Source organism: Megascapheus bottae, chromosome 16 (genome assembly GCF_031878675.1).
Source record: "Megascapheus bottae isolate mThoBot1 chromosome 16, mThoBot2.hap1, whole genome shotgun sequence".
NCBI lineage: Eukaryota > Metazoa > Chordata > Mammalia > Rodentia > Geomyidae > Megascapheus > Megascapheus bottae.
Window position 1 is genome coordinate 5,541,672 of NC_143524.1, and position 24,679 is coordinate 5,566,350.

The 24,679-nt window shown below is 53.6% G+C and overlaps 5 protein-coding genes and 1 long non-coding RNA gene across 6 annotated transcripts; 4 read left to right on the forward strand and 2 right to left on the reverse strand.

Moving 5' to 3' along the window:
• Nucleotides 1-72: 72 nt before the first annotated feature.
• On the forward strand, nt 73-1,769 carry Fau (FAU ubiquitin like and ribosomal protein S30 fusion). The gene is made up of 5 exons (XM_090347406.1): nt 73-182; nt 442-524; nt 623-767; nt 1,360-1,415; nt 1,596-1,769. The coding sequence occupies exons 2-5, from the start codon at nt 450-452 to the stop codon at nt 1,719-1,721; spliced, it is 402 nt and encodes a 133-aa protein (XP_090203532.1). The 5' UTR covers nt 73-182; nt 442-449; the 3' UTR covers nt 1,722-1,769.
• A 3,820-nt stretch (nt 1,770-5,589) lies between these two features.
• On the forward strand, nt 5,590-6,895 carry Znhit2 (zinc finger HIT-type containing 2). The gene has a single exon (XM_090347410.1). The coding sequence runs from the start codon at nt 5,684-5,686 to the stop codon at nt 6,842-6,844; it is 1,161 nt and encodes a 386-aa protein (XP_090203536.1). The 5' UTR covers nt 5,590-5,683; the 3' UTR covers nt 6,845-6,895.
• Nucleotides 6,896-7,015: 120 nt separating this feature from the next.
• Tm7sf2 (transmembrane 7 superfamily member 2) lies at nt 7,016-11,862 on the reverse strand. The gene is made up of 10 exons (XM_090347409.1): nt 11,637-11,862; nt 11,207-11,403; nt 11,045-11,099; nt 10,608-10,802; nt 10,429-10,532; nt 8,243-8,362; nt 7,989-8,157; nt 7,761-7,841; nt 7,552-7,674; nt 7,016-7,344 (listed from the first exon to the last, which is right to left on the reverse strand). The coding sequence occupies exons 1-10, from the start codon at nt 11,683-11,685 to the stop codon at nt 7,184-7,186; spliced, it is 1,254 nt and encodes a 417-aa protein (XP_090203535.1). The 5' UTR covers nt 11,686-11,862; the 3' UTR covers nt 7,016-7,183.
• A 133-nt stretch (nt 11,863-11,995) lies between these two features.
• Nucleotides 11,996-19,769, reverse strand: Vps51 (VPS51 subunit of GARP complex). The gene is made up of 10 exons (XM_090347411.1): nt 19,497-19,769; nt 18,958-19,087; nt 16,187-16,333; nt 15,890-16,109; nt 15,087-15,804; nt 14,525-14,740; nt 13,960-14,178; nt 12,986-13,107; nt 12,815-12,902; nt 11,996-12,382 (listed from the first exon to the last, which is right to left on the reverse strand). The coding sequence occupies exons 1-10, from the start codon at nt 19,725-19,727 to the stop codon at nt 12,122-12,124; spliced, it is 2,352 nt and encodes a 783-aa protein (XP_090203537.1). The 5' UTR covers nt 19,728-19,769; the 3' UTR covers nt 11,996-12,121.
• Nucleotides 19,770-21,397: 1,628 nt separating this feature from the next.
• LOC150052398 (uncharacterized) lies at nt 21,398-23,310 on the forward strand. Its single transcript, XR_016538116.1, has 3 exons — nt 21,398-21,587; nt 22,569-22,836; nt 23,008-23,310. It is a non-coding gene; the product is annotated as an uncharacterized LOC150052398 (long non-coding RNA).
• A 732-nt stretch (nt 23,311-24,042) lies between these two features.
• On the forward strand, nt 24,043-24,627 carry Catsperh (catsper channel auxiliary subunit eta). The gene is made up of 3 exons (XM_090347413.1): nt 24,043-24,216; nt 24,331-24,430; nt 24,540-24,627. The coding sequence occupies exons 1-3, from the start codon at nt 24,043-24,045 to the stop codon at nt 24,614-24,616; spliced, it is 351 nt and encodes a 116-aa protein (XP_090203539.1). The 3' UTR covers nt 24,617-24,627.
• Nucleotides 24,628-24,679: the final 52 nt, after the last annotated feature.

Genomic DNA, 24,679 nt, shown 5'->3' on the forward strand with positions numbered 1-24,679 from the left:
GAACGTCCGCCAGCGCCGAGGGGCGGGGCTAGAACGGCGGTGGGCGGTACAAATAGAGGAGCCCGTCCAGCCCCTCCCCAGTGACGAGACACGCAGCCCGCCGTCAGCACGTCTGCGCGCCGCGCTCCTTCCTCTTTCTCGGCTCCATCTTCACGGCAGCGGCCGCTGGTCCCCCGGTTCCGGTAAGGCTGGTAGGGCGGGTGGATCTGGGGCGCGCTGGGAGCGGGCTGGCCGCGGAGTGGGGCCGCGGGCGCGGGGCAGAGCCAGGGAGAAGGGCTCCAGGGTGGCCCTGGGCTTTCGGGACTTCCAGTAGGCCCGGCGTTCCACACGTGAGGCCCCCGCCGCTTCCTCGGCCCCGCCGCGATCGTCCTCCGCCCCGCGTCCTCCCGGGCATTTCCTCCCGTCTCTCACAGCCTTCTTCTTCCTTTTTAACTTTCTCAGTCGCCAACATGCAGCTCTTTGTCCGCGCTCAGGAGCTCCACACCCTTGAGGTGACCGGCCAGGAGACGATCGCCCAGATTAAGGTTGGTGCGCCTCGGGCCCTCCGGTTCCCGCCCTCGTGCCCCGCGGAGAGACTCGAGGCCCTCACTTAGTTGCTTCTTTTGTATGTCTTGGCTTGTAGGCTCGTGTGGCCTCCCTGGAGGGGATCGTCCCGGAAGATCAAGTCCTGCTGCTGGCAGGCACGCCACTGGACGACGACGCTACCCTCGGCCAGTGTGGGGTGGAGGCCCTGACGACCCTGCAGATAGTCGGCCGCCTGCTTGGAGGTGAGCGGGGGGGGGGGGGGGGGGGGAGTGTTTTGGTTTTCTTTTCTTTGAAATTGCTGGTGGGTGAAAATATTTGGTAGCTCAGTGTCTTGTGGTAGAACAGAGACAACTTTCAAGGCGAAACTGTGCCAGAGAGTAACTCCCCCTTGGTCCCTTACCAATGTTTTTACAGTTCTCAGCTCAGTTTCTTCTTTTTTTTTTTCCCTCCAGTCCTAGGGCTTGGGCTCAGGGTCTGAGCACTGTCCTTGGACTTTCACAAGGCTAGAGCTCTATCACTTGAGCCACAGCACCACCTCTCGCCTTTTCTGTGTATGTGGTGCCAAGGAATTGAACCTGGGTTTTCATGCATGCTAGGCAAGCAATCTACCACTAGGTCAAACTCCCAGTTCGCAGTTCTCAGTTTCTGACCCAAGAGTTAGACTATATCCCCGAGGCGAAAGATATGCAGGGAAACTTGATCAGAAGTCAGAACTCTACAGACTTCATGTTCTGTTGATCCAAGTTGTCTTTAGAAGTCTGAGCTGAGGAAAGAGACTGTTAGGTTGTTGAGTGCCTAATTCTAACCTGTGGCTATCTGTTTTCCACACCATAGGTAAAGTCCATGGATCCTTGGCCCGTGCTGGAAAAGTGAGAGGTCAGACTCCCAAGGTGAGTGGATTAGTAGTGTTATTCGAACTTTGGTGCTTTTGGTTGCTATTCTTTCCTACTAAAATACCTAAAACTCTGGTCTTCTATGTGTACACCTTTTCCCTTCCTGAAGAAGGATCCTGAGGGAAAGGTCCTGGCATAGCAGCAGTAACCTAAAGTCTAATCCATCTTTTTTTCCAGGTGGCCAAGCAGGAGAAGAAGAAAAAGAAGACTGGCCGGGCCAAGAGGCGGATGCAGTACAACCGACGCTTTGTTAACGTTGTGCCCACCTTTGGCAAGAAGAAGGGCCCCAATGCAAACTCTTAAGCCCTATGTAATCTTGTCTTTCTGTAATAAAGCTACTTCGCCCATGCAGTTTGTTGTTTTGTCTTTATTTGCTGGGGGTGTGAGCGATTGTAGGCAGGTGGTGTGTTCCCTAAAACAATGAGAAAAGCAAAAACCCTTGATTTGAGGAAAATAGACATTGGAAGAGGTGAAAAGTCTTGAAGTGGATGCCAGTGGGCATCCAGCACACTGGAACTGGCATGCTTATCCTATCACTTCATTACACTGACACATAGGTTAGGGATACCTTTGTGTTTCTGATTGGTTGGTTGGCCTAACCAAGCACAGCCAGGAGGGAGTAGTTGATTGGTTCACAGTTTCTACCTAGCAGCACTTTTGAACTTCACACACTCTCATGCAGTGTTGGTGAATCTGCTGGTTCTTGGAATGCAGTATACTCAGAAAGCCTTTGCATTCTAGGCTTGAACTGCTGGGTTTTGAGCCTCGATGTTTTGTTTTCCCTCTGGCTCTGACCTTAAACTACTAATATCTGCCTGCTATATGAGGATTAAAATACATAAAATGCTTGGGTATGCTCATGACTGTAGTTGCATGTAATTGCCTATTTTGTTTCTGTAGCTTTGTTTTTTTTTTTTTAGAGATGGCCTTTTGTGAGGGGAATTGAGTTTGAACTCAACTCAAACTTGGCTGGGCTAACTATCATGGGCTAAAGCCATGAAGCCATGACTCAAGCCCTTCTCTGTGTGTGTGTGTGTAAAATGAAGCTTAAACACAGGGCCTGGGCACTGTCCCTGACAACTCCACTTGTGTTTTCTGAGTGGCTAATTGGAGAAGAGTTTCCTTTTTGCTCCAAGATGGCTTTGAGACAATCCTCAGATTTCAGCATCCTGTGTAGCTAGAATTACAGGTGTGAGCCACTGGTGCGTGGGTGTTAAATTTTTTGTAAGGGAAAGTGAGGAAACTTAAATAGATGAAAGTGTTTGGCCTCAGATACATAAAGCAGGGTTTTGAATTGCCTTTTCCTTAGGGAGAAAGCCACTAACGATGAAATATGATAAAAACTTCCCAATAAAGGGTCACCTGGGGAAGGAATTGCAAAGACAGATGCAGAATTTGTATGGTCTCAGTGAGAAAGTTTTGTCTGAGTCCATTTCCTGTGGCTCTGGATACCATCCTGAGTAATTTAAAGTTTTGTTTTGGCTTAGTTATATAACAACTTCCAGACCAAACAATCCATGAGTGGATTAGTACATTAAGGCAGAACTTCATGACTAAACCACCTCTTGGTACCTTGAAGCAGGGATTAAGTTCCTACATTAGAATTTGTAGGGGATTGATATTTTGTGGTTCTGTTACACCTTGCTCTTCTCCTTCCCTCCCTTCCTAATTCCCTTTCTTTCCTTCCTTCCTATTTGTCTGTAGTCTAGACTGGCCTGGCCTAAGACTCGAGATAGTTTTGCCTTAGTTGCCCAAATGCTGGTTACAGGTGGGTGATACTACATCTATGTTTGGCTCAATATTAGTGTCCCTGTGGACATTTACACGACAGCAAGAACAAAGTCCAATGTCCAACTGCAATAGGCACGAAAAGGATTTAAGAGGGAAACTAATAATATGATCTGACTTGTAATCTAATTTATTATGGTTCTTTTTTTCTTTTTGGTGCTGGGAATCAAATTCAGCTATAAGCACACTAGGCAATCCCTGTGCCACTGAACACATCCAGCCTTGTGACCTAATTTTTCTGGAGGAGTAGAAAGGAAAACAGGCAAGGGGGTAAAATCTAGGTAAGAAAACCACTTGTGGGGGATATAAAGATGGTCTTCAAATCTATCTAAATTTTGGTAGGGAAAGAAATCCTTATCAAGATAAATGCAGAGGGCAAGGTGCATGGCCTAGTGGTAGAGTGATTGCCTAGCATGCACAAAGCCCTGGATTCAATTCCTTGGTACCACATACACAGAAAAGAAAAAGCTGGAAATGGTTCTGTGCCTCAAGTGGAAGAGTGCTAGCCTTGAGAAAGCCTAAGCACAGTGATTGACCAGGCCCTGAGTTCTAACCCAAGACTGGCAATAAATAAATAAATAAATAAATGTAGAATTGGGATTGGATGTGAAATCAGAGTGACTAAAAACCAGGGCTTACAACTTTGAATGCAATGAATAAACAATGGTGCCTGGCAGAGTTGTTTGTAGTTTATTATTATCATCATCATTATTATTTTTTTGCCAGTCTTGGGCTTTAGCTTAGGGCCTGAGCACTGTCCTTGGACTTTCTCAAGGTTAGAGCTCTACCACTTGAGCCTCAGCACCACTTCCAGCTGTTTTCTATGTATGTGGTACCAAGGAATCGAACTCAAGTCTTGGTGCATGCTAGGCAAGCACTCCACCACTAGGCCAAACTCCCGGCCCATCATCATCATTATTATTTTGACAGTCCTGGGGCTTGAACTGAGGGCCTGGGCACTGTCCTTGGACAAGTTTTCTTTCTTTTCTTTTTTTAAATTTTTTTGTGGGTCATGGAGCTTGAACTCTGGGCCTGGACACTGTCCCTGAGCTCTTCAGCTCAAGGCTACCACCCTACCCCCAGACCTGGGCATTGTTACTGAGCTCTTCAGCTCAAGGCTCTACCCCTGGAGCCACAGCCCAACTTCCTGTTTTTTTGGTGTTTAATTGGAGATGAGTCTCACATTCCTTAGTGCCCTGGCTGGCTTGGAACCACAATCTTTAGATCTCAGCCTCCTGAGTAGCTAAGATTACAGGCTACCGCTGCCAGCCTTAAAAGATGTAGCCCAGGGAGGTTGCAAATGCATGATCTTCATATCTCATCCTCCTCCTTGATTACTGGCCTTGGACACTTTTGGCTCAAGACTAGCACTCTGCCACTTGTGCCACAGTTCCACTTCTGGCTTTTTCTGTGCATGTGGTACTGGATTGAATCCAGGGCTTCCTGCATGCTAGGCTATGCTCATGGCTGGCCCTGTAGTTCATTATTTTTGTTGTGAGGCTCGAACTCAGGGCCTGGGAGTTTGTCCCTAAGGCTTTTTTTCTTTTTTCTTTTCCAGTCCTGGGGCTAACTCTCGGCCATCTCTAAGCGTTTTTGTTCAAGGCTAGTGCCTTTGAGCACTGAGTGCCATTTCTAGTTTTCTGGTGATTAATTGTTGATAAGTCTCATGGTCTGCCCAGTATGACTGTGAACCGCCATCCTCAGATCGGAGGCTCCTGAGTAGCTAGGATTACAGGTGTAAGCCGCCTGCGCCTTGGTTCGTTATTTTCACTGCACCTCTGGACCAGGCTCTTTAGGCTATCTTCTCTTTTGATCCTCTTCCAAGAGTTCTTAGCCCTTCCTCTGGAGACTACACTTCAGGGTTGGATGGACGTTGGCGAAGAAAATCAAACAGAAGCTCGGATATGAGGCCCTGCTTGGCTCTGAAGGAACCAGGGCTCTCCAGCGCAGGGCTAGGGGAGGTGTCCTCATCTGGATCTTCTTTTTTTCCCTCCCTCTAATTGCTCTTTAATCTGTATTTAGTCCCTACTAGAGAATGGCTGCGCTTCTAGCGCCGGAAACCTCTTCCAAAGGCCTGCCAGGCCTGCGGCCCAGAGTGAGATCTTAGCATGCACACCGGCTCCTTCTGCAGCGCGCAGGTGCAAGCACGGCGGCTGGCTGCTCCCGGGGGTCGGGGTCCGCGGCTTCCCGCAGGCACTCGAGGGCGAGCGGGCGCGCACCGGCGGCTGGCCTGCGCCGACGTGGCCACGCCCCCACGTGGGGTGGCGTCCTGCGTCACTCCCGGCGTCTGCGCCTGCCCAAAGCGCTCCGTGACTTCCGGGTGTGGGCGGGGATTTACGGAGAAGCCTCGCGATGCTTGCCGAGTTCCTGCTCCGTTAGTGGCCCACGAAAGGAGCGGAAGTAACTAACGCAGCTCCGGAAGTGCCTGGTCTAGGGCGGGAGAGTGCGCCCGCTCCTCACACGCCGCTCCTGTTGCCATGGAGCCGGGCGGGCCCTGTGGCTTCTGCCCGGCCGGGGAGGCCCAGCCAGCGCGCTACACCTGCCCTCGCTGCAATGTGCCCTACTGCTCGCTGCGCTGCTACCGGGCGCATGGCGCCTGTGCCGAGGGCTTCTACCGCGACCAGGTGCTGGGAGAGCTCCGCGGCCGCAGCGCCTCGCCCAGCCGCCTGGCAGGCGCGCTACGCCGGCTGCGTGAGCAACGCGAGACCGAGGATGAGCCCGAGGCCGCAGGCCCTCGCCCCGGCCCGGAGCCCGGAGGCCTCTCGGGACTCTGGGAACGGCTGGCGCCGGCCGAGAAAGCAGCCTTCGAGCGGCTACTGAGCCGCGGCGAGGCCGGGCGGCTGCTTCCTCCCTGGCGGCCGTGGTGGTGGAGCCGCGGGGCCGAGCCGCGGCTTCTGGAAGAGCTGGATGACGGGTCCGCGGCGCCAGCGTCCGGGAAAGATGCCCCCGCCGAGGAACCGGCGCCCGGAGCCGTCCCGGGGGCCCGTCCGCCCGCAGTGCCCGCCCGCATCCCCGCTCTGGCCAGCCTGAGCCGCGGCCCCGTCTCGCCGCTCGTGCGCTTCCAGCTGCCTAACGTGCTGTTCGCGTACGCGCACGCGCTTGCCCTGTACCACGGTGGAGACGACGCGCTGCTGCTCTCGGACCTCTGTGCCACGCTACTGGACGTTTCTGGAGCCCTGGGCGCCCAGCAAGTCTTCACCTCTACGGAGGAAGCTCTGCAAGCCGCAGCCCACGTCCTAGAAGCCGGCGAACACCCGCCCGGGCCCTTGGGTACTCGGGGTGCGATGCAAGAGGCTGCCCGCATCCTGCTGGGCGAGGGTCCGGCCAACCAGAAAGGCTACACATTGGCAGCCCTCGGGCATTTGGTGCAGACGCTGGGCCGGGCCCGGAAAGTAGCTGTGGCCAGCGAGGATCGAGAGCGCCTCTACCGGGCCCGGAAGAAGTGCCAGTTCCTGTTGGCCTGGACCAACGAAAATGAGGCCTCCCTCACACCCCTGGCCTTAGATTGCACCGGAGCCTACCGTGCCCATGCCATGGCAGCTGAAGAAGTGGCAGCCCTTACTGGAGAGCTGGAGCGGCTTTGGGGAGGCCCCATGCCACCCGCCCCAAGGACTCTGATCGAGGAGCTCCCTGGCTGAGTTGAGGATCCTGGTCATTAATAAAGCTGTGACTGGGCTGTCCAAAGGTTAGCAGTGCCCGTTTCTGAGTAGCAGACTCTAGGGCCCATAAGCCACCTTCCAGCTTCTCTCTAGTCACGCTGATCCAGCCGCCATAAACACCCTAGCCCTAGAACGGGAAAGAAGCACACCAACAGTTCCAGACATTTATCTGAAGGGGGAAAGTGTCCCTGTAGGTACTGTCTTCATCTTCTCTTCTCAGACTGAGCTCCCCCGAAGCCGCCTGATGCAGCTCAAGACCAGGTTGGGTGCAGGGCCTTGTGTCCTGGGAGCAGTACACTGGTGAACAGCTGAAGTCCTTCAGTAGACATAGGGCAGGATGCGGTAAGGCACTCGCTGACAGTATTCGTGCCAAGCCCGACCATACTTGCGCAGGCACTGCTGCTCATCCCGGACCTCCCGGTGCACCAGCAGCGCAGTGAAATAGAGGATGTAGAAGTAGGGCAGCAGGTGGGACACCCCTGTAAGGAAGGAACACTGATCCTCCACGCCAGCACCCCAGGTCACCAAGGTTTTCCCAGAGCTTCAGTTTTCTTTATGAGATGCACAGGACTAGTTGGCACTGGAGTCTGCCCCGACCCCACTTCCCACTATTCCACAGTGACATTCCCAGGCCAGGCCCGTGGTTACTTCACCACCCCACCAGCATAGCTATCCATGCAACTCACCACAAGGCAGAGACCAGGCCAGAGACATGATGAGGTCTCCAAGGTAATTGGGGTGGCGCACCATACCCCACCACCCAGACACCAGCAGTTTACGCCCTGTGGCTGTAGGGATGGTCTCAAGGCCTGGGGAGAAATAGGTAGGGAAGTAGGGACTCCCAGAAAGCCCTGCCACACCACATCTTCCAAGGCTCCCAAGAAACCCAGCTCACCAGCCACACTAGGATCAGAAGGATTCTTCCGGAAAGTGTTCTTCTGAGAATTAGCCCTCCGGAAGATGTAGTAACCAACAGCTGGGGGAGGGGGGGAGGATGAATGCTTGTTTAGAGCCTTTACCTGACCCTCACCACCCAGGATCTGCAGAGACACCCATGACCCAGCTCCCAGCTTGAGAAATGGAGTGGGATGATTTGCCCAATCTGCTCCCCTTCCTGACTAACCATTGATAAAGCAGATGACCAAGGCCATGGGCAACTCCAGGGCCTGTGGGTGGTGCAGCAAGAACTGGGCCTGCAGGCTGTAGGTGAAAGGTACCCAGGCAAGGTCCCCAAAGGCCAGCATGAAGCCAAACCCGTCATGTGTGATGTCCATGGTGGTGAGGACAGCCTCCTGCAGGGACAGGATCCAGACACTGGTTTGCTCCGGGGAGGTCCTCAGTGCCCTTCCTGGCCTCCCCAGGACAGCCCAACCTCACCTCATACCAGAGGGCATCACCCACATACAGCAACTGGAAGCCATTGACCAGCCACATGGCCAGTGAAGGGCTTCCCCGCAGCTCTGCTTCCCTCAACAGCAGGGCCAGGTTGATGAGGACCTGAGAGATTAGGAGACAAGGCCATCGTCTCCACACAGGTGCCAGCCTCTGCTGTCACGGTCAGTCAGTCTCCAGTCCCTTGCGTGCATCCAGGCCCTATACCCCGGGAAGTGAGCTGGGACTCTACAGTTAAGACTTTGAGGGTTCTGGGCCAGGAGTTTGGCCTAGTGGTAGAGTGCTTGCCTAGCATGCATGAAGCCCCAGCTTCAATTCCTTGGTACCACATACATAGAAAAAAGCCGGAAGTGGTGCTGAGGCTCAAGTGGTAGAGCTCTAGCCTTGAGAAAGTCCAAGGACAGTGCTCAGGCCCTGAGCTCAAGCCCAGGACTGGCAAAAAAAAAAACAACTTTGAGGGTTTTGTTTTTGTTGCTGGTTGTGAGGTTTGAACTCGGCCCACTTTGGGCCCTGTTCCTGAGCTTTTCTGCTCTCTACCACTTTGAATTACAGTACCACTTCTGGGTTTCTGGTGGTTAATTGGAGACAAGTGTCTCAACAGATTTTCCTCCCCAGGCTGGCTTTGAACCATGATCCTCAGATCTCAGCTAAGGTCAGTGGTGAACCACCGGTACCTAACTAAAAGTAGCTTTGAACCCGAGCTTTTCACTTGAGCTGGTTATCCTCTTAACCCTCACTTGAGCCACTTATCTCTCCAAAGCCACTGCCATGTAGAAAATGGAGAGTTTGGGACAAGGACTCTGAGGTAAGGTGTACAAGGACTAAGGGTTAGATGGGAACTAGCCCACACTGAGCTTGGTGATGATGCTATGACTTCTTTTAGCTAGGTGCTGGTGGCTCATGCCTGAAATCCTAGTAATTCAGGAGGCTGAGACTTAGAGGATCACTGCTCACAAACAGCTTAGGCAGGAAAGTGTGAGACTCTTACTTCCAATTAATCATCAGTATGTCAGTCTGGACACATTTCAAATGGTAGAGCACCTGCAGTGAGCCACTGAATGAAAGCACAAAGCCTTTTGTTCAAGCTCTGGTACCGGCAAAGGGGGTGGAAGGGACAGGAGTACCTTTTCTTGTTCTCATAATAGTTTTTGGAGAAAGTTCTCGTTCTATCTCATTTCACCAGTGAGCTGGTAATGACTGAGGAGCCAGGAACCAGAACTGTGTGTGAGGTCACACTTAAGATTGGCTGGAAGCTTGGCCTAGTTAGGTAGAGTGCTTGCCTAGCATGTATGAAGATCTGGATTTGATTCCTCAGTACCACATATGTAGAAAAAGCCAGAAGTGGTGCTCAAGTGGTAGAGCTGTAGCCTTGAGAAAGCCCAAGGATAGTGCTCAAGCCCTGAGTTCAAGGTCTAGAATTGGCAATAAAAAAGATTAGTTGGAGGTAAAAGTCTCTCAGATTTGCCTGCCCAGGCTGGCTTAGGACCTCCATCCTCAGATCCCAGCTTCCTGAGTAGCTAAGATTATGACCAGTGTTTTGTGTATAGATAAACTAAACACACAAAAACCTTCCTGAATCCATATGGAGTCCTTGGCAGGCTTGCTGCAAGATGAGGGCATGCAAGGTGAAAAGTGGGACTTCGCTCCACTTCTGCAGTCTGGGCCAGCAGCCCATAATCAAAGAACACAGGTAGAGTGTTATCATGGCCTTAGTGACAACAGGTTGCTAAACCTGGCCATAGGTTTGGGTTCTTCATTGACTTGACCTTGAAGTAACAAAGGGCACTATTTTTGAAATGGAGTTAGCACATTTAAACCAGCTTGCATTCTCTACATTTTCCTGCTTTGTTTTCCCCACAAGACCTGTCTTCCCTGCATTTCTGCTTTGGTGGTGGTAGGTATAGAATCTGGGGGCCTGATACATGCTAAGCAAGTGCTCTACCACTGTTCCACTCCCAGTCCCCTAGGTATATTTTGCTGATTTTAGTCTATCCCACTAAAATGAGAGCTTGATAAGGCATTTTTCTCTCCTATGAGTAGCAATGTAAAAGGCATGCATGTGTGGATCAGCACATTGTGAAATAACTTATGGTTGTCCTTTGCAAAGTTGTTTTCCCGTCCTATGCATGTGGTGCTCACCCGCCCTGTCCCTCTCCTGGCTGCCAGCATACCCAGGCCATGAGGCCAGGCCGAAGCTCGCAGAAATATTTGAAGTCAAAGGACCAGATTCGAGGGTTGAGCTCTCGTCCCAGGAAAAAATCGTAAATCAGGTTGCCTGGAGAACAAGAGAGTGAAGGTGGGGGTGGTGTACCCCTTCTTCGCTTCCCCACCCTACCCGAACCCCTCTCACCTGTGTTTCCCCCAGGTGCCAGGGCTGAGGCAGGGGCCACCAGCGCCTTCAAATAGAGGAGGAGGCTGAAGATGAAGGTAGTAAGGGTGGCCGCAAACGCCAAGGGCAGGAGCATTTCTGAGAGCGCCCCCAGGGGCAGCCCGGCCAACACCCCCACAATGACCAACAAGGCTGTCAGCATCAGCGCCTGGAAGCCTGAAGCCCAGCAAGAAGTGAGCGCCGGAGCTCTGCACCTCGCTCCTCTCCCCGTGAATCCCAGCACACTCTCACCCCACACACAGCCACTGTGCAGAGTGGTGGCCAACAGGGCTGGACATAAAAAGAGCCCCTTAAGGGAGCTTGGGGTTGGGGGTGAAGCTCCCTGGACTTCCCTGCTACAACTGGAAACCTCACCCCACCGGGGCAACTCTCAATGCAAGGGTGGGACCCCCAGGCACCGTTAATGGGGTACAGCAGGCGACTCCTGTCCTTCAGTTCCAGCCCCTTGGCCATCTGCAGGCACAAAGGAGGGGTGAGGTAAGGGTGGGGCGGCGCCTCCCGGGCCAGGCCCCGCCCCCAGCCCAGGCCCCGCCCCCCCGGCCGTTGGACAGAGCGCACACCTTGCGCGCCGGCAGCAGGTAGAGCGCCGCCTGCAGGCCGAGCCAGGCGAGCAGCAGCAGCAGCGCCCGTGGGCTCCACAGCTCCTCCAGCGCGGGCAGGCTCGGGGGCGGGCCCAGGAGGCGCGCTGGGCCCGAGCGGGCCGCCAGGAGCAGGTGGAACATGGTGGCGGGCAGCAGCAGCAGCAGCGCCGCCGCGCCTGCGGAGGGGTTCGCGGAATCACGGCTCGGCCTGGGGAGACTCTCTAGTTCCTCACAGTCCCCTTCCCCGCTCCCACCTCCCCCCTCCTCCCTCAGCTTTGAATCTTCAACCCGAAATGCCTCGCCCAGCCTCAGCACCGGCCCCTGGAGGGCCCCCCCAGTGCAACGTCCCTGCAAACCCCAACCTCGCCCCAAGCCTTCCATCCTCAGATCCTGCCCTCTGCTCCATTACCCAGGGGGCCCCCGAATTCCAGTGGGGCTTGGGGCCCCTGAGGAGTCATGGTCTCGGCTCCGCTGGGAAGCAGGGGCTCACAAAAGGCGATCAAGGGAAGGCGGCCCGTTCCATCCACTCGTGGGCGAGACAACGCGGAGAAACCGGAGGAACGGCCCGGCCTGCGGGCCTGCACCTGTCTCGGAACAGCAGGCCGGCAGCTCCGCTCCCCAGAGAGCTTTACGTGGACACGCCCCCTGCCCATCCTGGCCCCAGCGCCGCAGCCAATAGGCGCTCGGGGCGGGCCCTGCGCGGGCGCCTCAGAAGCCAATCCCCACGCCCCGTCCCCGAAGGCCCCGCCCCAGCAAGTGAAAGCGAGAGGCAGGCCACATTCTATTTATTAACCGGGTCCTGGCACCCGCAGCCCGCAGCCGGGAAGGGCCGCCGGGATGAGACTGGCCCGGGGGAGGGGTGGCAATGTGGTGGCTGCACAGCGTCAGCTGGGCCTATCCACGTTCGCAAATGACTTCCACGACACTGGGCTCCATGGGCACTGGGTCTGGACAGCGAAGGGCAGCAGAGGCTACCACTTCATCTAGCAGCAGGTGCACGAGCTCCTCGTCAGCCACAAAGCGCCACAAGTAGAGCTGCAGGAAGTGGCAGTCCACCTGCACTTGCTGCAGCCCGAAGCGCCCAAAGGTGCGCAGCCGCACACACTCCAGCAGGGTCTTCAGGCTGATCTTGATGATGCCGGTCAGCACTGACACCTGCAGGAGGGGACACAGCGACGCGTGCAGCTCAGTATCACCCGAGACAAAGGCGGATACAGCAGCAATTCCCACAGCCCAGGCACCATGGTCGGCAGGGTAGCAGAGCAGAGGAGGACAGCATTAAGGGAGGGGGGCAGGATAGGAGAAGCATTATGTGAAAGGGGGAAACCAGATCCCTGAGCTTGGACTGGGGTAGGCACCTCTCCTAGATGGACAGGAGGACAAGGGCACAGAAGCACTTAGGTCAGCACCGTGGATGGGACTATGAGTGTCGGTAATGCTCTAGTCCACCTACAACCAACCCTGGAGACAGGGACTAGAGTTAGGACACCTCTCCCTGCCCGCATGGTGTAGACAGGGTCCTGGGGCTTCATGGACTGGTATGCAGCTGCTCCAGCCAATCTTTCTGGGTTTTGAGGGAGGTCAGACCTTGTTAAATTCCACAGGGCTGAACACATCAATTCGCTCAGAAAACAGCTTCTGGATATTGCTCAAGAGGTTGGTATCCATAGGAGCACTGGATGCGGGAGACAAGGAATCAGAGCCCGACCTCACAACATCCTCTCGGCCCCTCCCCCTGGGGCTTCCCTGCAGCCATACCTCGGTGTGTAGCTGGGTGCATAGCGGCCCTGCTGCCTGGAGCTGCTGTACACTGAGAAGGTCCTCTTGCTGGAGTCGCTGCTCTGAGCCTTCCGGACACCTTCCTCATACAGGAGCCCCACCTGGTGGTACCAAAGAGGCATTGCAAGGCCGGAGCACTAAAGCTCGGTCCCTTTGGGTGTCCTGACAGCAGCAGAAGCAGCACAGAGGATTCGGTTACCTACTTGTTAGAAGAATCACAGGGGAGGAAGTGATGCTGTGGCTTAAGTGACAGAACACCAGCCTTGAGTGAAGGAAAAGCCAAGACAGCAGGAGGCCCTTCGTTCTAATACCCCAAAAATCTTAGGGTAACCATCAGTGATGACAGCTCACATGAGCAACCCTAACAATGCAGAAGTCTGGGACCACTGGTTAACCTATAACTAGCTACAGAAACCACTTACAAAATTGGTAGTGGGTAGAGGCAAAGGCAAGAGCATGCAATTCTGTTTTTCCTTGTTGGAAGTTTTAGTGAGGATTTCAATGTAATAAGGAGGGAGAGAGAAGCTGGGCGCTGTGGGTACTCAGGAAGCTAAGATCCGAGGATCAAGGTTCAGAGCCAGCCCAGGCACAAAAGGACCTGAGACTCTTATCTCCAATTAACCTCTAGAAAAGGGGAAGTGGGACTTGGCTCAAGAGTGGGGCAGTAGCCTTGAGCTGAAGAGCTCAGGGACAGTGTCCAGGCCGAGTTCAAGCCCCATGACCCACAGTAAATAAATAAGGAGGGAGAGAGCTAGAGAAGGTCTGTGTACATTTCCTGCTCCTCATGCAGGAGAACAAAGACTCCAGACCCAGTCTTCCACTCTGCCCAGCCTTCTGGGTGATGTTGGGCTTTCCACATCTCAGGTGAATGGAGGCAATGAGGCCAGCCCAGGCTGAGGCCCCTGCTGAACTGATCTGGAGAGCTTCTCCCCCACCCCCAGTCTGGGGCGTACCTGCACGTCGATAGCTGTGGTGTCTTCCACCACCCGCTTCATGACAGCACGCACATTGCGTGGCTCCAGGGTACTGAGCCAGTCCCGGGTCTCCACACTCTTGCGCAGCATTTGCGATATGACCAGGCCCTGCACCTTCACATAGTGGGTCAGCAGCCGCCGTGCTGTCTCCCTGGCATCCGCACACAGTGTGCTCACAGGTGTCACTGGGGACTGATCCTGAACCCAAGGAAGCGGAGGACAATAACAATGGGTACTATGGGGCTGGGAGTTTGGCCTAGTGGTAGAGTGCTTGCCTAGCATGCATAAAGACATGGGTTCAATTCCTTGGTACCACATACACATGCTTTGGCTCATGTGGTAGAGCCCTAGCCTTGAGGAAAAAGCCCAAGGACAGCACTCGGGCCCTGAGTTCCAGCCCAAAGGTTACAGTCAATCAGGAGGTGGACCTAACTTGGTCAACACAGAAACACAGAGGCTGAGTGGGCATGAGTCTGGCCACGAGATCACCCAGACTTCTGTGGTCCTGGCAGCAGCCCCCTTTGCCACCCACGAACCTGTTTACCTGCACCAGAAACTGCTCGTCGGTGAGTGTGAGGACATAGGAGATGGTGGCCGTCTCATAGTCCAGGCAGAGGCGTGAGAGCAGCAGGAGCAGGGCCGGTGGGGTAGCGCCCCCCTTCTCCCCGGGGCTGTCACAGAAGCTCTGGGCTGTCTGGCACATGGATCGGATGAAGCCTACGACGAGGCCCTCACGGACTCCCTGGCTGCAGAACTCACCCTGGGAGAAGCAGCCCAGATAAGCAGCCCATCCTCTCCTCCAGGCAGCCGTCCCTGCATGGGACAGCCTCAACCTGTTCCCGGGCTTGGCAGGAGAGGGGATGGACAGCAGCTCTGGGGACCTTGGCCCACTCCTGCTCTCAGACTCCCTGCAGAGAACCAATGTTCTCAGAGCTTCCTGATCCCCCTCCAGCCCCAGATTGTACCTCCCAAGACCCTAGAGCCCCATCTGGCTGCGTGGAGCCTCCAGGCCCATCACTAACTCCCTAAGCTCTAGTAAAAGGAGGCCAGCCACAGGCATTGGAGAGCCAACCAGAGGGCACGAAGAACCCAAGCCGGTGGCATACCCGGAAGTAGGGCTTGTTGGAGAAGGACACCTCCTTGGCAGTGAAGAGGTGCACGGCAGCCAGAGAGGATTTGATGTGGCTCAGGATGGCGCTGGCCACGTTGGCCAGCAACTCGGCCAGGCTGGGGCCCTCCTTCCCGGCCAGGCGAGGGGCAGCCAGTGCCTGGCGCACATCCGTCAGGCAGCCCAGGAAGGCGGAACGCAGGCCCTGCAGATGGTGGCCCAGGCGCTCACGAGCCACCCGCTCCACGATCTCCGTGGCGGCCTCTGCGAGCCCAGCCGAGGCCAGCAGAGCCCCAGGGGCCTGCAGGCGCCGGTGAAAGCGATCCAGCGCCCGAACCAGCAACGAGTTGTCACTGCCGCCCTGTTCCTGCGCCAGCCGCCGCTCCACCAGCGCAAAATAGCGGCCGCCCAGCTCCCGGGTGAAGACAGCCAGCTTCTCCGCGCCGGCGGGGCCCTGGGCAGCGAACAGCTCCTGGTAGGCCGCTGCCACCTGGCAGAGGCCGCCCACGAAGCCGCTGCCCCCGCGGTCTGTGAACTCCAGGACGTCGGGCGCAGGAGGGGAGGGCCCCAGCTCGGCCTCCAGGCCGCTCAGCTCCTCCTCCAGCCGCCCGCGGGCGTGGGCCAGGAACTCCTCGCACAGCTCCTCGGCCGGCTCGCCCAGGGCCAGCAGCAGCTCCACGCACTCGGCCTGTTCGGGAGCCCCGGAGCCGCCCTCCCTGCGGGGAGGGAGAGGGCGTGAGGGGCGGGAGGCGGCCACGGTGGCGCAGGGGTGGGGAGGGCGCTCCTGCTCGGGGCCCACACCTGAAGCGCTGGCGCAGCTGCTGGGCCAGGCGGGCGGTGATGACCTGGCAGTCGTCCTGGATGGCGCGGAAGGAGGGCAGGTGCCGGTACTGCTGCAGCACCGCCCGCGCGCGGCCCTGGTAGCGCACCGCCTGCCCGTAGGCGCCCAGCTCCACGCACTTGGTGAGGCGCGAGGGCAGCTCAAAAAGGAACTGCAGCTTCCGCAGCAGCGCGTGCACCCCTGGGGACAGGAGGAAGCAGGGCTAGTCCCAGGGCCCGGGGGGAGGCGCCCGCACGGCCCGCGCGGGTGGCGCCCACCTGCCAGCTTGGTGATGCGTTCGTGGCGGTCCTGCAGGGTGGCACTGATCCGAGCGCTGAAGTTGGTGATCACCGCCATGTTGGTGGCCAGCCGGTCCATCTCGTCCTCCATCTTCCGGAAATCGTTCTTCATCTTCCGGATGGTGTCTGGGAGGACAAGGCGGGAGGGGAGTGGATGGGCAGCAGTCGTGTCAGAGGCCTGGAATGGAAGCACTCTCACCTCCACAGCACGGCTGGAGAGGGCTCGCTGGGCTCAGCAGGTGCTTCCATGCTGGTTCCCAGGGCACTGGGTCAGAGACGTTTACTGTCTCTGTTTTTGGTCGGTCGTGGGGCTTGAACTCTGGGTCTGGGCACTGTCCCTGAGCTCTTCGGCTCAAAGCTACAGCTCAACCATTTGAGCCTCAGTGTCACTTCAGTTTTCTGGGGGTTAACTGGAGATAAGAGTCTCAGGGCAGGAATGGGAGAAAAACATGGGAAGGGAACATTGTTCAGGAAGTAATGTACCCACTACCTGATGAATGTAACTGCAAGCGCTCTGTCCATCATCACCCCAACGATAAAATAAAATCTAACAAAAGAATGTTCTTTTCTGAGTAGCTTTAGAGTTATCGGTGTGAGCCACTGGTGCCCAGCAATTTTTTTTTTTTTTGATGCTAGCATTTGCAAATGAAGCGCCTGTTTGCTGAAACTACTTCAGACCAGATAGAAAAGCAACCATGGAGTTGCCATACCCAACACAGTAACACAGGTGAAGAAATAACCCACAGTGCTCATGAAACTTCCCAAGGAGTGCACTTAAACCCTTTGGCTTTGCTTTCCAGAATACAAATGTGTGGGTCCAAAATTATTGCTCAAATCTGAAGTATATTTCCTTAAAATAGGACAGAAAGTGGCCTGAATAATAGCCGAACACTTTCTATTTAGTTGGTGGTGGGGCTTGAACTCAGGGCCTGCACATTGTCCCTGAGCTCCTCTGCTTAATGTTGGTACTCTACCATTTTGAGCCACAGCTCCCCTAATGGTTTTCTGGTAGCTAAGTGGAGATAAGTCTCACAGACTTTCCTGCCTGGGCTGGATTTAAACCATGATACTCAGATTTCAGATCCTAAGATCCTTTGAGAAATTAAAATTACAGAATTGACCACTGATATCCCACTTAAATTTATAATTCTCTCTCCCTCCCTCACCCCCAGTCCTAGGGCTTGAAGTCAGAGCCTGAGCACTGTCCTTGGGTATTCTCAAGGCTAGAGCTCAACCATTTGAGCCATAGCACCACTTCTGGGTTTCTCTATGTATGCGGTACTGAGGAATCAAATCCCTGGCTTCATGCTTACGAGGCAAGCACTCTACCACTAGACCAAACTCCCGGCCCTGGCCTCTAACTCTTAATGTCATAATATTTCTCTCCTTGCTTATTTAGGGACAGGAGGAGGAAAATGTAAAGAAGAATAAAGTTTAAATGTTTAAGTACAATGCCAAAGCCCTGAGTTCAAGCCCCAGGACTGGTTAAAAAAAGACTAAATCTTATTGTGAGCCAGGCACTGGTGGCTCACACTGTAATCCTAACTACTCAGGAGCTGAGATCTGAGGGTCTCAGTTTGAAGGCATTCAGGGTAGAACTCTTATTTCTACTTAACCAGCAAAAGGCAGAAGCAGAAGTATAATGGTAGAGTGCCAGTTTTGAACAGGAGTCAAGCAAGAAGAGCTCAAGGTCTTAAGTTCAAACCTCTGTATTGGCAAGGAAAAAAAAATAAAGCTAGGTGAGGGTGGGGGGAGGGAAATGGAGATCAAGACATAAGAAGGGGTATCAGTGTTTGTGAAGTCATGCACCTTCTATCTGGTGAATATAATGGAACCCTTCTATTAATTACAATAAAAATATATGAAAAAAATAAAGCTAGTAGTAGTGTGGTAGAGCCTGCGTTCAAGCACACATGTGGGTACACGTGTATGTATACACACACACACACACACACACAAATGAATGAAAGTGTTTTTTTTATATCTTATGTTAGTTTTTTTTGGTGTCAGAGATTCTTTTAGATATATATTAAATTTTTTTCTTCTTTCTTTTTTGCTTTCTTTCTTCCAGTCCTGGGGCTTGAACTCAGGGCCTGAGCACTATCCTTGGACACTTTTTACCCAAGGCTAGCACTCTGCCACTTGAGCCACAGCACCACTTCTGGCTTTTTCTGCACATGTAGTACCAAAAAATGGAACCTGGGGCTTCATGCATGCTAGACAAGCACTCTACCACTAGGCCACACACACAGCCCAAAATTTAATTTTATCCTTTATGTCCTCTGTTTTTTTGTGTGTTTTTTTTTTTTTTTTGTCATGGGACTTGAACTCTGGGCCTGGGTGCTGGCCCTGAGCTCAAGAGCTCAGGGCTACTGCCTTATCCCTAGAGCCACAGCCCCCACTTCCTGTTTTCTAGTGATTAATTGGAGATAAGAGTCTCAAGGATTTTTTAGTGCCTGGCCTGGCTTTGAACCCTGATCTTCAGATCTCAGACGCCTGAGTATCTAGGATTACAGGCAGGAGCCACCATACCCGCTTCCTCTGGTCTTTAAAACTAGTTATTTATTTCCCCCATAGTGATCTGACAGTGAGTAGCGTCTGGATCCTCTTAGAAAGACAGAGGTGGTAAGCAGTCGAATGCCAAGGCAGGTCTGGCAAATGTGTTCTCCCTCTAAATGTCTGCTGTTTTCCCAAGACGGGGAGGAATGGTGCATGTGAAAATGTGAGGGATGCATCTTCGTGGGGATCACCTGTGGCTGAGATGAACTTGTTGTAGTTCTCATAGACCAGGGTCTGCATGTCGCTGTCTAGAGCCCGGATCTGCCGCACCATGTCCGTCTCACTGTCCATCAGCTGGGCCAGGGGGCATTCTCTCCTCAGCTACAGCACAGTGGTTAACGTTCTGTGTTAGTGCTCAAGTCCCCCCGGCCTTGTCCCCAACCGGAGAGACCTTCAGTGTCATTAGACGCTCATCCACCCCTCTCCTGTCACCAATCCCAGAGATGGAGGGGACCAGCGGTATCCTCAGGAGGTTACCAGCTTTGACCTACTTCCGAATGTCACCTTCTGAGTCTTGACCCGGGCCACGCCCCCCTCGCGGGCCCGTCGGAAGGTCGGTTTCGAGAGACCCCGCTGAGCCTCAGGCCCGTCCACGCCCCTGACACTCCGGTGTACCCTACTTCTGGGCCCCGGGTCGTCTCCTCTGCCGGGCCCCTGCTTCTCCCCCCCAGGAGGAAACATGCAAAGGGCCGGCGGCATGGTCCGGGAGACGACTCGTCTCTAAACACACCTTGTCCAGGTACACTTCCGGGTCGAAGTGCGCCCCGTTGAGGTCGGTCGGGTCCAGGGAGTCCGGCCCCGCGGGGCGGCCCGCCGCCGCCTCCCCCTCGGAAAGGCCGTAGTAAAGCTTCAGCATCCCGTGCGCCTTCCTCCGACGCTCCGGAGCCTCCGCCTCGGCCCCCTCCGGGGCTTCTCCAGGCCCGGATCCCAGGCCAGGCCCGCTGGCCGCCGCCGCCGCCATCGCCCCATCCGCAGCCCACGGGCGTGAGGCTGGGGGGGGGGGGAGGACGCACTTCCGGGAGCCAGCCAGTGCATCCGGTGAAACGTTCCCTCCGGCAACTGCGGGTCACAGGGGACCGCAGTTCCGCCTCCCCGTTCTCCCCAGCAGACCTTCTGGGCAAAGGCCCTGGGGTGTGTGATGAGACCAGACCGGTGGCACCCGCGCTGAGCTAGACGGCAAGCGTTCCCGCGGGGCTGAAGGCAGGGTGACTTGCGGAACTGGGATGCATAGGCTGGGCGGGGGAGGCTCTGGGCTCCCCAGATGGTTTTTGTTTCATTTGGGGAGTAGGGTATCTGCCTAAATGTGTGCTCGAACTCTAGCCTGCCCATTTTTTAGGGTTCCTGTCGTTGTTGGGGTGGTAGGTGTGTATCACTGCATTTAATTTCCCTCTGTGGAGATGTATCTCAGGAATTCCCCCCCCCCCTTTTCCTGCCAGTCTTGAACTTTGTGCGTGTGTCCGTCCTAGGCTTGAGCTCAGGGCCTGAGCGCTGTCCTTGGACTTTCTCAAGGCTAGAGCTCTACCACTTGAGCCTCGGCACCACTTCTGCCTTTTTTCTACGCATGTGGTACGAGGAATCGAACCCCGGTCTTCATGCATGCTAGGCAAGCACTCTACCACTAGGCTAAACTCCCAGACCCTTCCTGGGCTTCTTTTGCTCAAGGCTAGTGCTCTAACACTTGAGCCATGGCAACACTTTTGGCTTTTCTGTGTATGTGGTACAGAGAAATCGAACCTTGGTATTCATGCATGGTTGGCAAGCACTCTACCACTAGGCTACACTCCCAGCCCTCTCACGGACTTTTCTGCCTGTGTTTGTCTCCTGATTCAGGTAAAGGTTTGTGATGTTTCTCTCTAAAAGTAGAGACTTTTTCACTTAGGATGCTAGATTTCCACTGCGGAACAAGAATTTCTGGACAAGTTATAATGGGAAGAAAACTTGGCAGAGCTCTATTGAGTAAGTAAGCAAGTAGGCAAACAGACAGAAAGGTAGAGGCACACTCTGAGTGTGAGTATTCTCAAAGAGGAGACAGAGATCTCAGGGACTAAGTGGCATTAATATGATAAAGGCAGAAGGTCTGACTTAAAGTTATAGAGATTGGTGTTTATCTTTGCTATTAATCATTCTGGGTGGTATTACACTTTCTTAAGTTCCTGTCTTTTATTTACCACTCTGATTTTTTTTTTTTGGTGGATCATGGGGCTTGAACTCTGGGCTTGGGTGCTGTCCCTGAGGCCTTCAGCTCAAGGCCACTGCCCTACCCCTGAGCCACAGCCCCACTTCCCTTTTCTAGAGATTAATTAGAGATTAATTGGAGTCTCCTGTTCTTTAGTGCCTGCCCAAGCTGGTTTTGAACGAGATCCTCAGATCTCAGCCTCCTGAGTAGATAGAATTACAGGTGTGAGCCACCAGGCCCTGTCTTTATGTTTTAGACTCCCTAATTCTTAGGCATTTCTCAGGGAGGTATGTCTTAGAAGCAATGATAGTGCTTCTGTTTCTAAATACCTTGTTTCTAAGTTGCTTTCACCAGATCTCATTTTCTCTACAACTTATTCCTGCCTCAGGTTGGCCTTGCTCTGCAATCTTCTCAATCTCAGCCTCTCATTGTAGTTTATGTTGATAGGAATTAATCACTGCCCCCACTGGGTTGAGTAAGGGGTCTTTCAGATCCCTGCACAGCTGGCCTCAAGTCATGGTCCTCCCACTCTCAGCCTTCCAAGCAGTTAGGATTACAGGCATTAGCATTATGGAGCTCTTAACATGCTTCCTCAAATGTCCACTCATGTCTGGGCCCTCAAGATCTTGAGGGAACTCTTCACCGGTAAGTTAATTTTGTTACACTCGTTGTGTTTAGATATTAAGTTTTGAACTTGTGGAAATTTTCTGGTAGTACAGATGGTATGAGCTTTTTAATGTTTTAAAAATTAGGCATAAAGGGGCTGGAGCTTGGCCAAGGGGTAGAGTGCTTGCCTAGCATGCAGAAAGACCCGGGTTCGATTCCTTAGTACCACATACACAGAAAAAGCAGGAAGTGATTCAGTGACTCAAGTGGTAGAACTCTAGCCTTGAGGAAAACCCAAGGACAGTGCTCAGGCCCCGAGTGCATGCCCTAGGTCTGGCAAAAAAGATTAGGCATAAAAAGTCAGGCACAGATATGACCATACAGGTTTATGACTCACCACACTGGTAAAAGGGTCACTTCTGTAGAGGTGGAAGAAGTGTACAGGAGGAAGAATAATAATGTTATTCCCAGTATGCTGCTAGAGGCTTTTTTTCTTACAATTGCATTCATATATTACTTGAATCATATGTGAAATAACACTGAGTTGGGAAAGTTCACCTGTATTTAAATGGGAAATCAGGTACAAATACTTGTCCAGGACCATGGCTAGACACTGGAGCATCATCCCTTTAGACTGAACTAATGTTCACTAATTTAACAAAAGGCAGGCTATTTTATAGTCCATTTGGACGCTGGAAGTTCAAACAGCATGGCCCAGACTTTGGCAAGGACCCTCTCCATGACATCAAACCACATGTCTACCTCTGAGTCTATGGGATATTCTAAAGCCACCAATATTCAACCATAGGGCTGTTACCGTAATGTTCTAATCCAGTCATTTCTGCAAGATTTGGCTTCTAAACACCATAGCCAGTATGAGACTGGGGATTACACTCCTGCCGCGAGTGGGTCAGGGACAACCCATAGATCCAAATTACAGTGAGAGGGCAGGGACTGTGGCTTAGCTTCATAGTAGAGTTGTTTGCCTAGCATGCTCAGGGCCATGCGTTCCGTTCCTAGGCCTCAAGCAAGTGAGTGAACTGAACCCTAACAATGACGTGAGCCTGCCTCGCATGCATGAAGTCCTGGGTTCGATCCCTTGGTCCCACATGTACAGAAAAAGCCTGAAGTAGTGCTGTGGCTCAACTGGTAGAGTGCTAGCCTTGAGAAGGCTCGAGAACAGTGCCCAGGCCCTGAGTACAAGCTGCAGGACTGGAAAAAAGAAAAAAGAAGAGAATATTCCATACCAGCATCCCTCTCTTTCATGGGCCCCCTGGAGTGATGAAAAGTACGCACACAGAAAAGCCCGAGGATCTGAAGGCAGAAGGAGGGGACAGCTGGCCAGCACTGGGCCTAAGGAACCCTTGGGAAGAGGCTGGGAAAGCCACACGTGGGGCGGGGATGGGGATGGGGTGTCAATTTGAGGATGTGGAGAATGTATTGTCCCTTCTTTCCCTAGTTCTACCTCAATGGGGCACGGGAGAGATCATCTAGGATCCGGTCCAAGTGTTTCTCATCAAAAATGCCTTGTATCAGCCAATGCGGGGGTCGTGGCTCACGCCTGTCATCGTAGCTACTCAGGAGGCTGAGATCTGAGGATCGAAGTTCAAAGCCAGCCCGGGCACAAAAGGACCTAAGCCACTTAACTCCAATTAACCTCTAGAAAATGGGAAGTGGGGCTTGGCTCAAAGGTAGGGCATTGGGCAGTAGCCTTGAGCTGAAGAGCTCAGAGAGAGCACACAGGCTGAGTTCAAGCCCCATGACCCACAATAAAATAAAATAAAATAAAATGCTTTGTGTTTGGCCTGAGAGTTTGGCCTAGTAGTAGAGTACTTGCCTAGCATGCACAAAGACCTGGGTTCTATTCTTCAGTACCACATACATAGAAAAAGGTGGAAGTGGAGCTGTGGCTCAAGTGGTAGAGCTCTAGCCTTGAGAAAGCCCAAGGACATTAATGCACCTTCTATCTGGCAAATATCATGTAACCCTTTTATTAATTACAATAAAAAATTAAAAAAAAAAAAAGCCCAAGGACAGTGCTTGGGTCCTGAGTTCAAGCCCAGGACTGGCAAAAAAAAAAAAAAAAAAAAGCCTTATTTCTCTCCTGCCTACCATTTGCTGTAGCCCTGGGTCTGGTCACCCTCGATGTTTCTAACCTCACCCTTCATCTGGACAGAGCCCATGCTTCCTTTGAGATTCCACAAAATGCAGAGGATAAAATAACATGGGCTGCCACCTCTTCCCAGTTCCATGAGTCCCCACTGGTGTTTTACCAGAGCACTCCCAGCCACCCATGATGCACTCTGGTTGTTTGCTGGAATCAGACTGTGTTCTAGAATCTTGGTTCCTCCACTGTTCTTCTGGCTCTGGAGTCCCATTGCTATTCCAGACCAGAAGCACAGGGTTTTGCTGCGTTTTCCCCGGGAAGTGCCTGCTTCTTCCAGTTCTCGGGCCTGACTTGCGTCCGCACTGAGGGCGACAGGCTGAGGACGCTATGCGGTGGCGGGACCGCTTTGCTGTGCTCTACTTTCCCCATGGGATGATGCTCTCTATGGTTGCCCTGATTCTCTTTTTCATACACCTGAGCATCTTTGTCAGCGACATAAACAACTTCTACTTCACCCACCACTACGACCGCATGAGCTTCCACTATACAGTCGTCCTGACAGTAGGCCGGGCAGTAGCTGAAGGGCTGGCAGGGGGTGGGGGGTCTGATGGAAAATCACCTGCTGTGTCGGGGGAGAGGGGAGGGTGGCTGCTCTCCCACTGGGTGGGTCTACAGTTCTCCCAGGTGATCGGCATCTGCTGGGCTGCCATGGGGACACTCTACGCAGAGATGACAGAAAACAAGGCTTTTCAGTACTTTTCCCTCATCTGTCTGAGTGAGTGAGTGGGAGAGGGGGCACTGACAGGAGGGGTGGTTTTGGAGCCCCTGAGAAGTGACAAGGTGACAGGCATGTTGGGATTTTATGGGTTCTTTCCTCTACTTAGCCCTCAATGGAATCATGTTCTTCAATCGTCTGTCTCTGGAGTTTCTGTCCATCTACTACCGGGAGGAGAACCACTGAGGCCTGGGAGCAGGGTTGAGGAGAAGAAAAAGGCTGCTCTGGGTGGCTTTTTTTTCTTTCTTT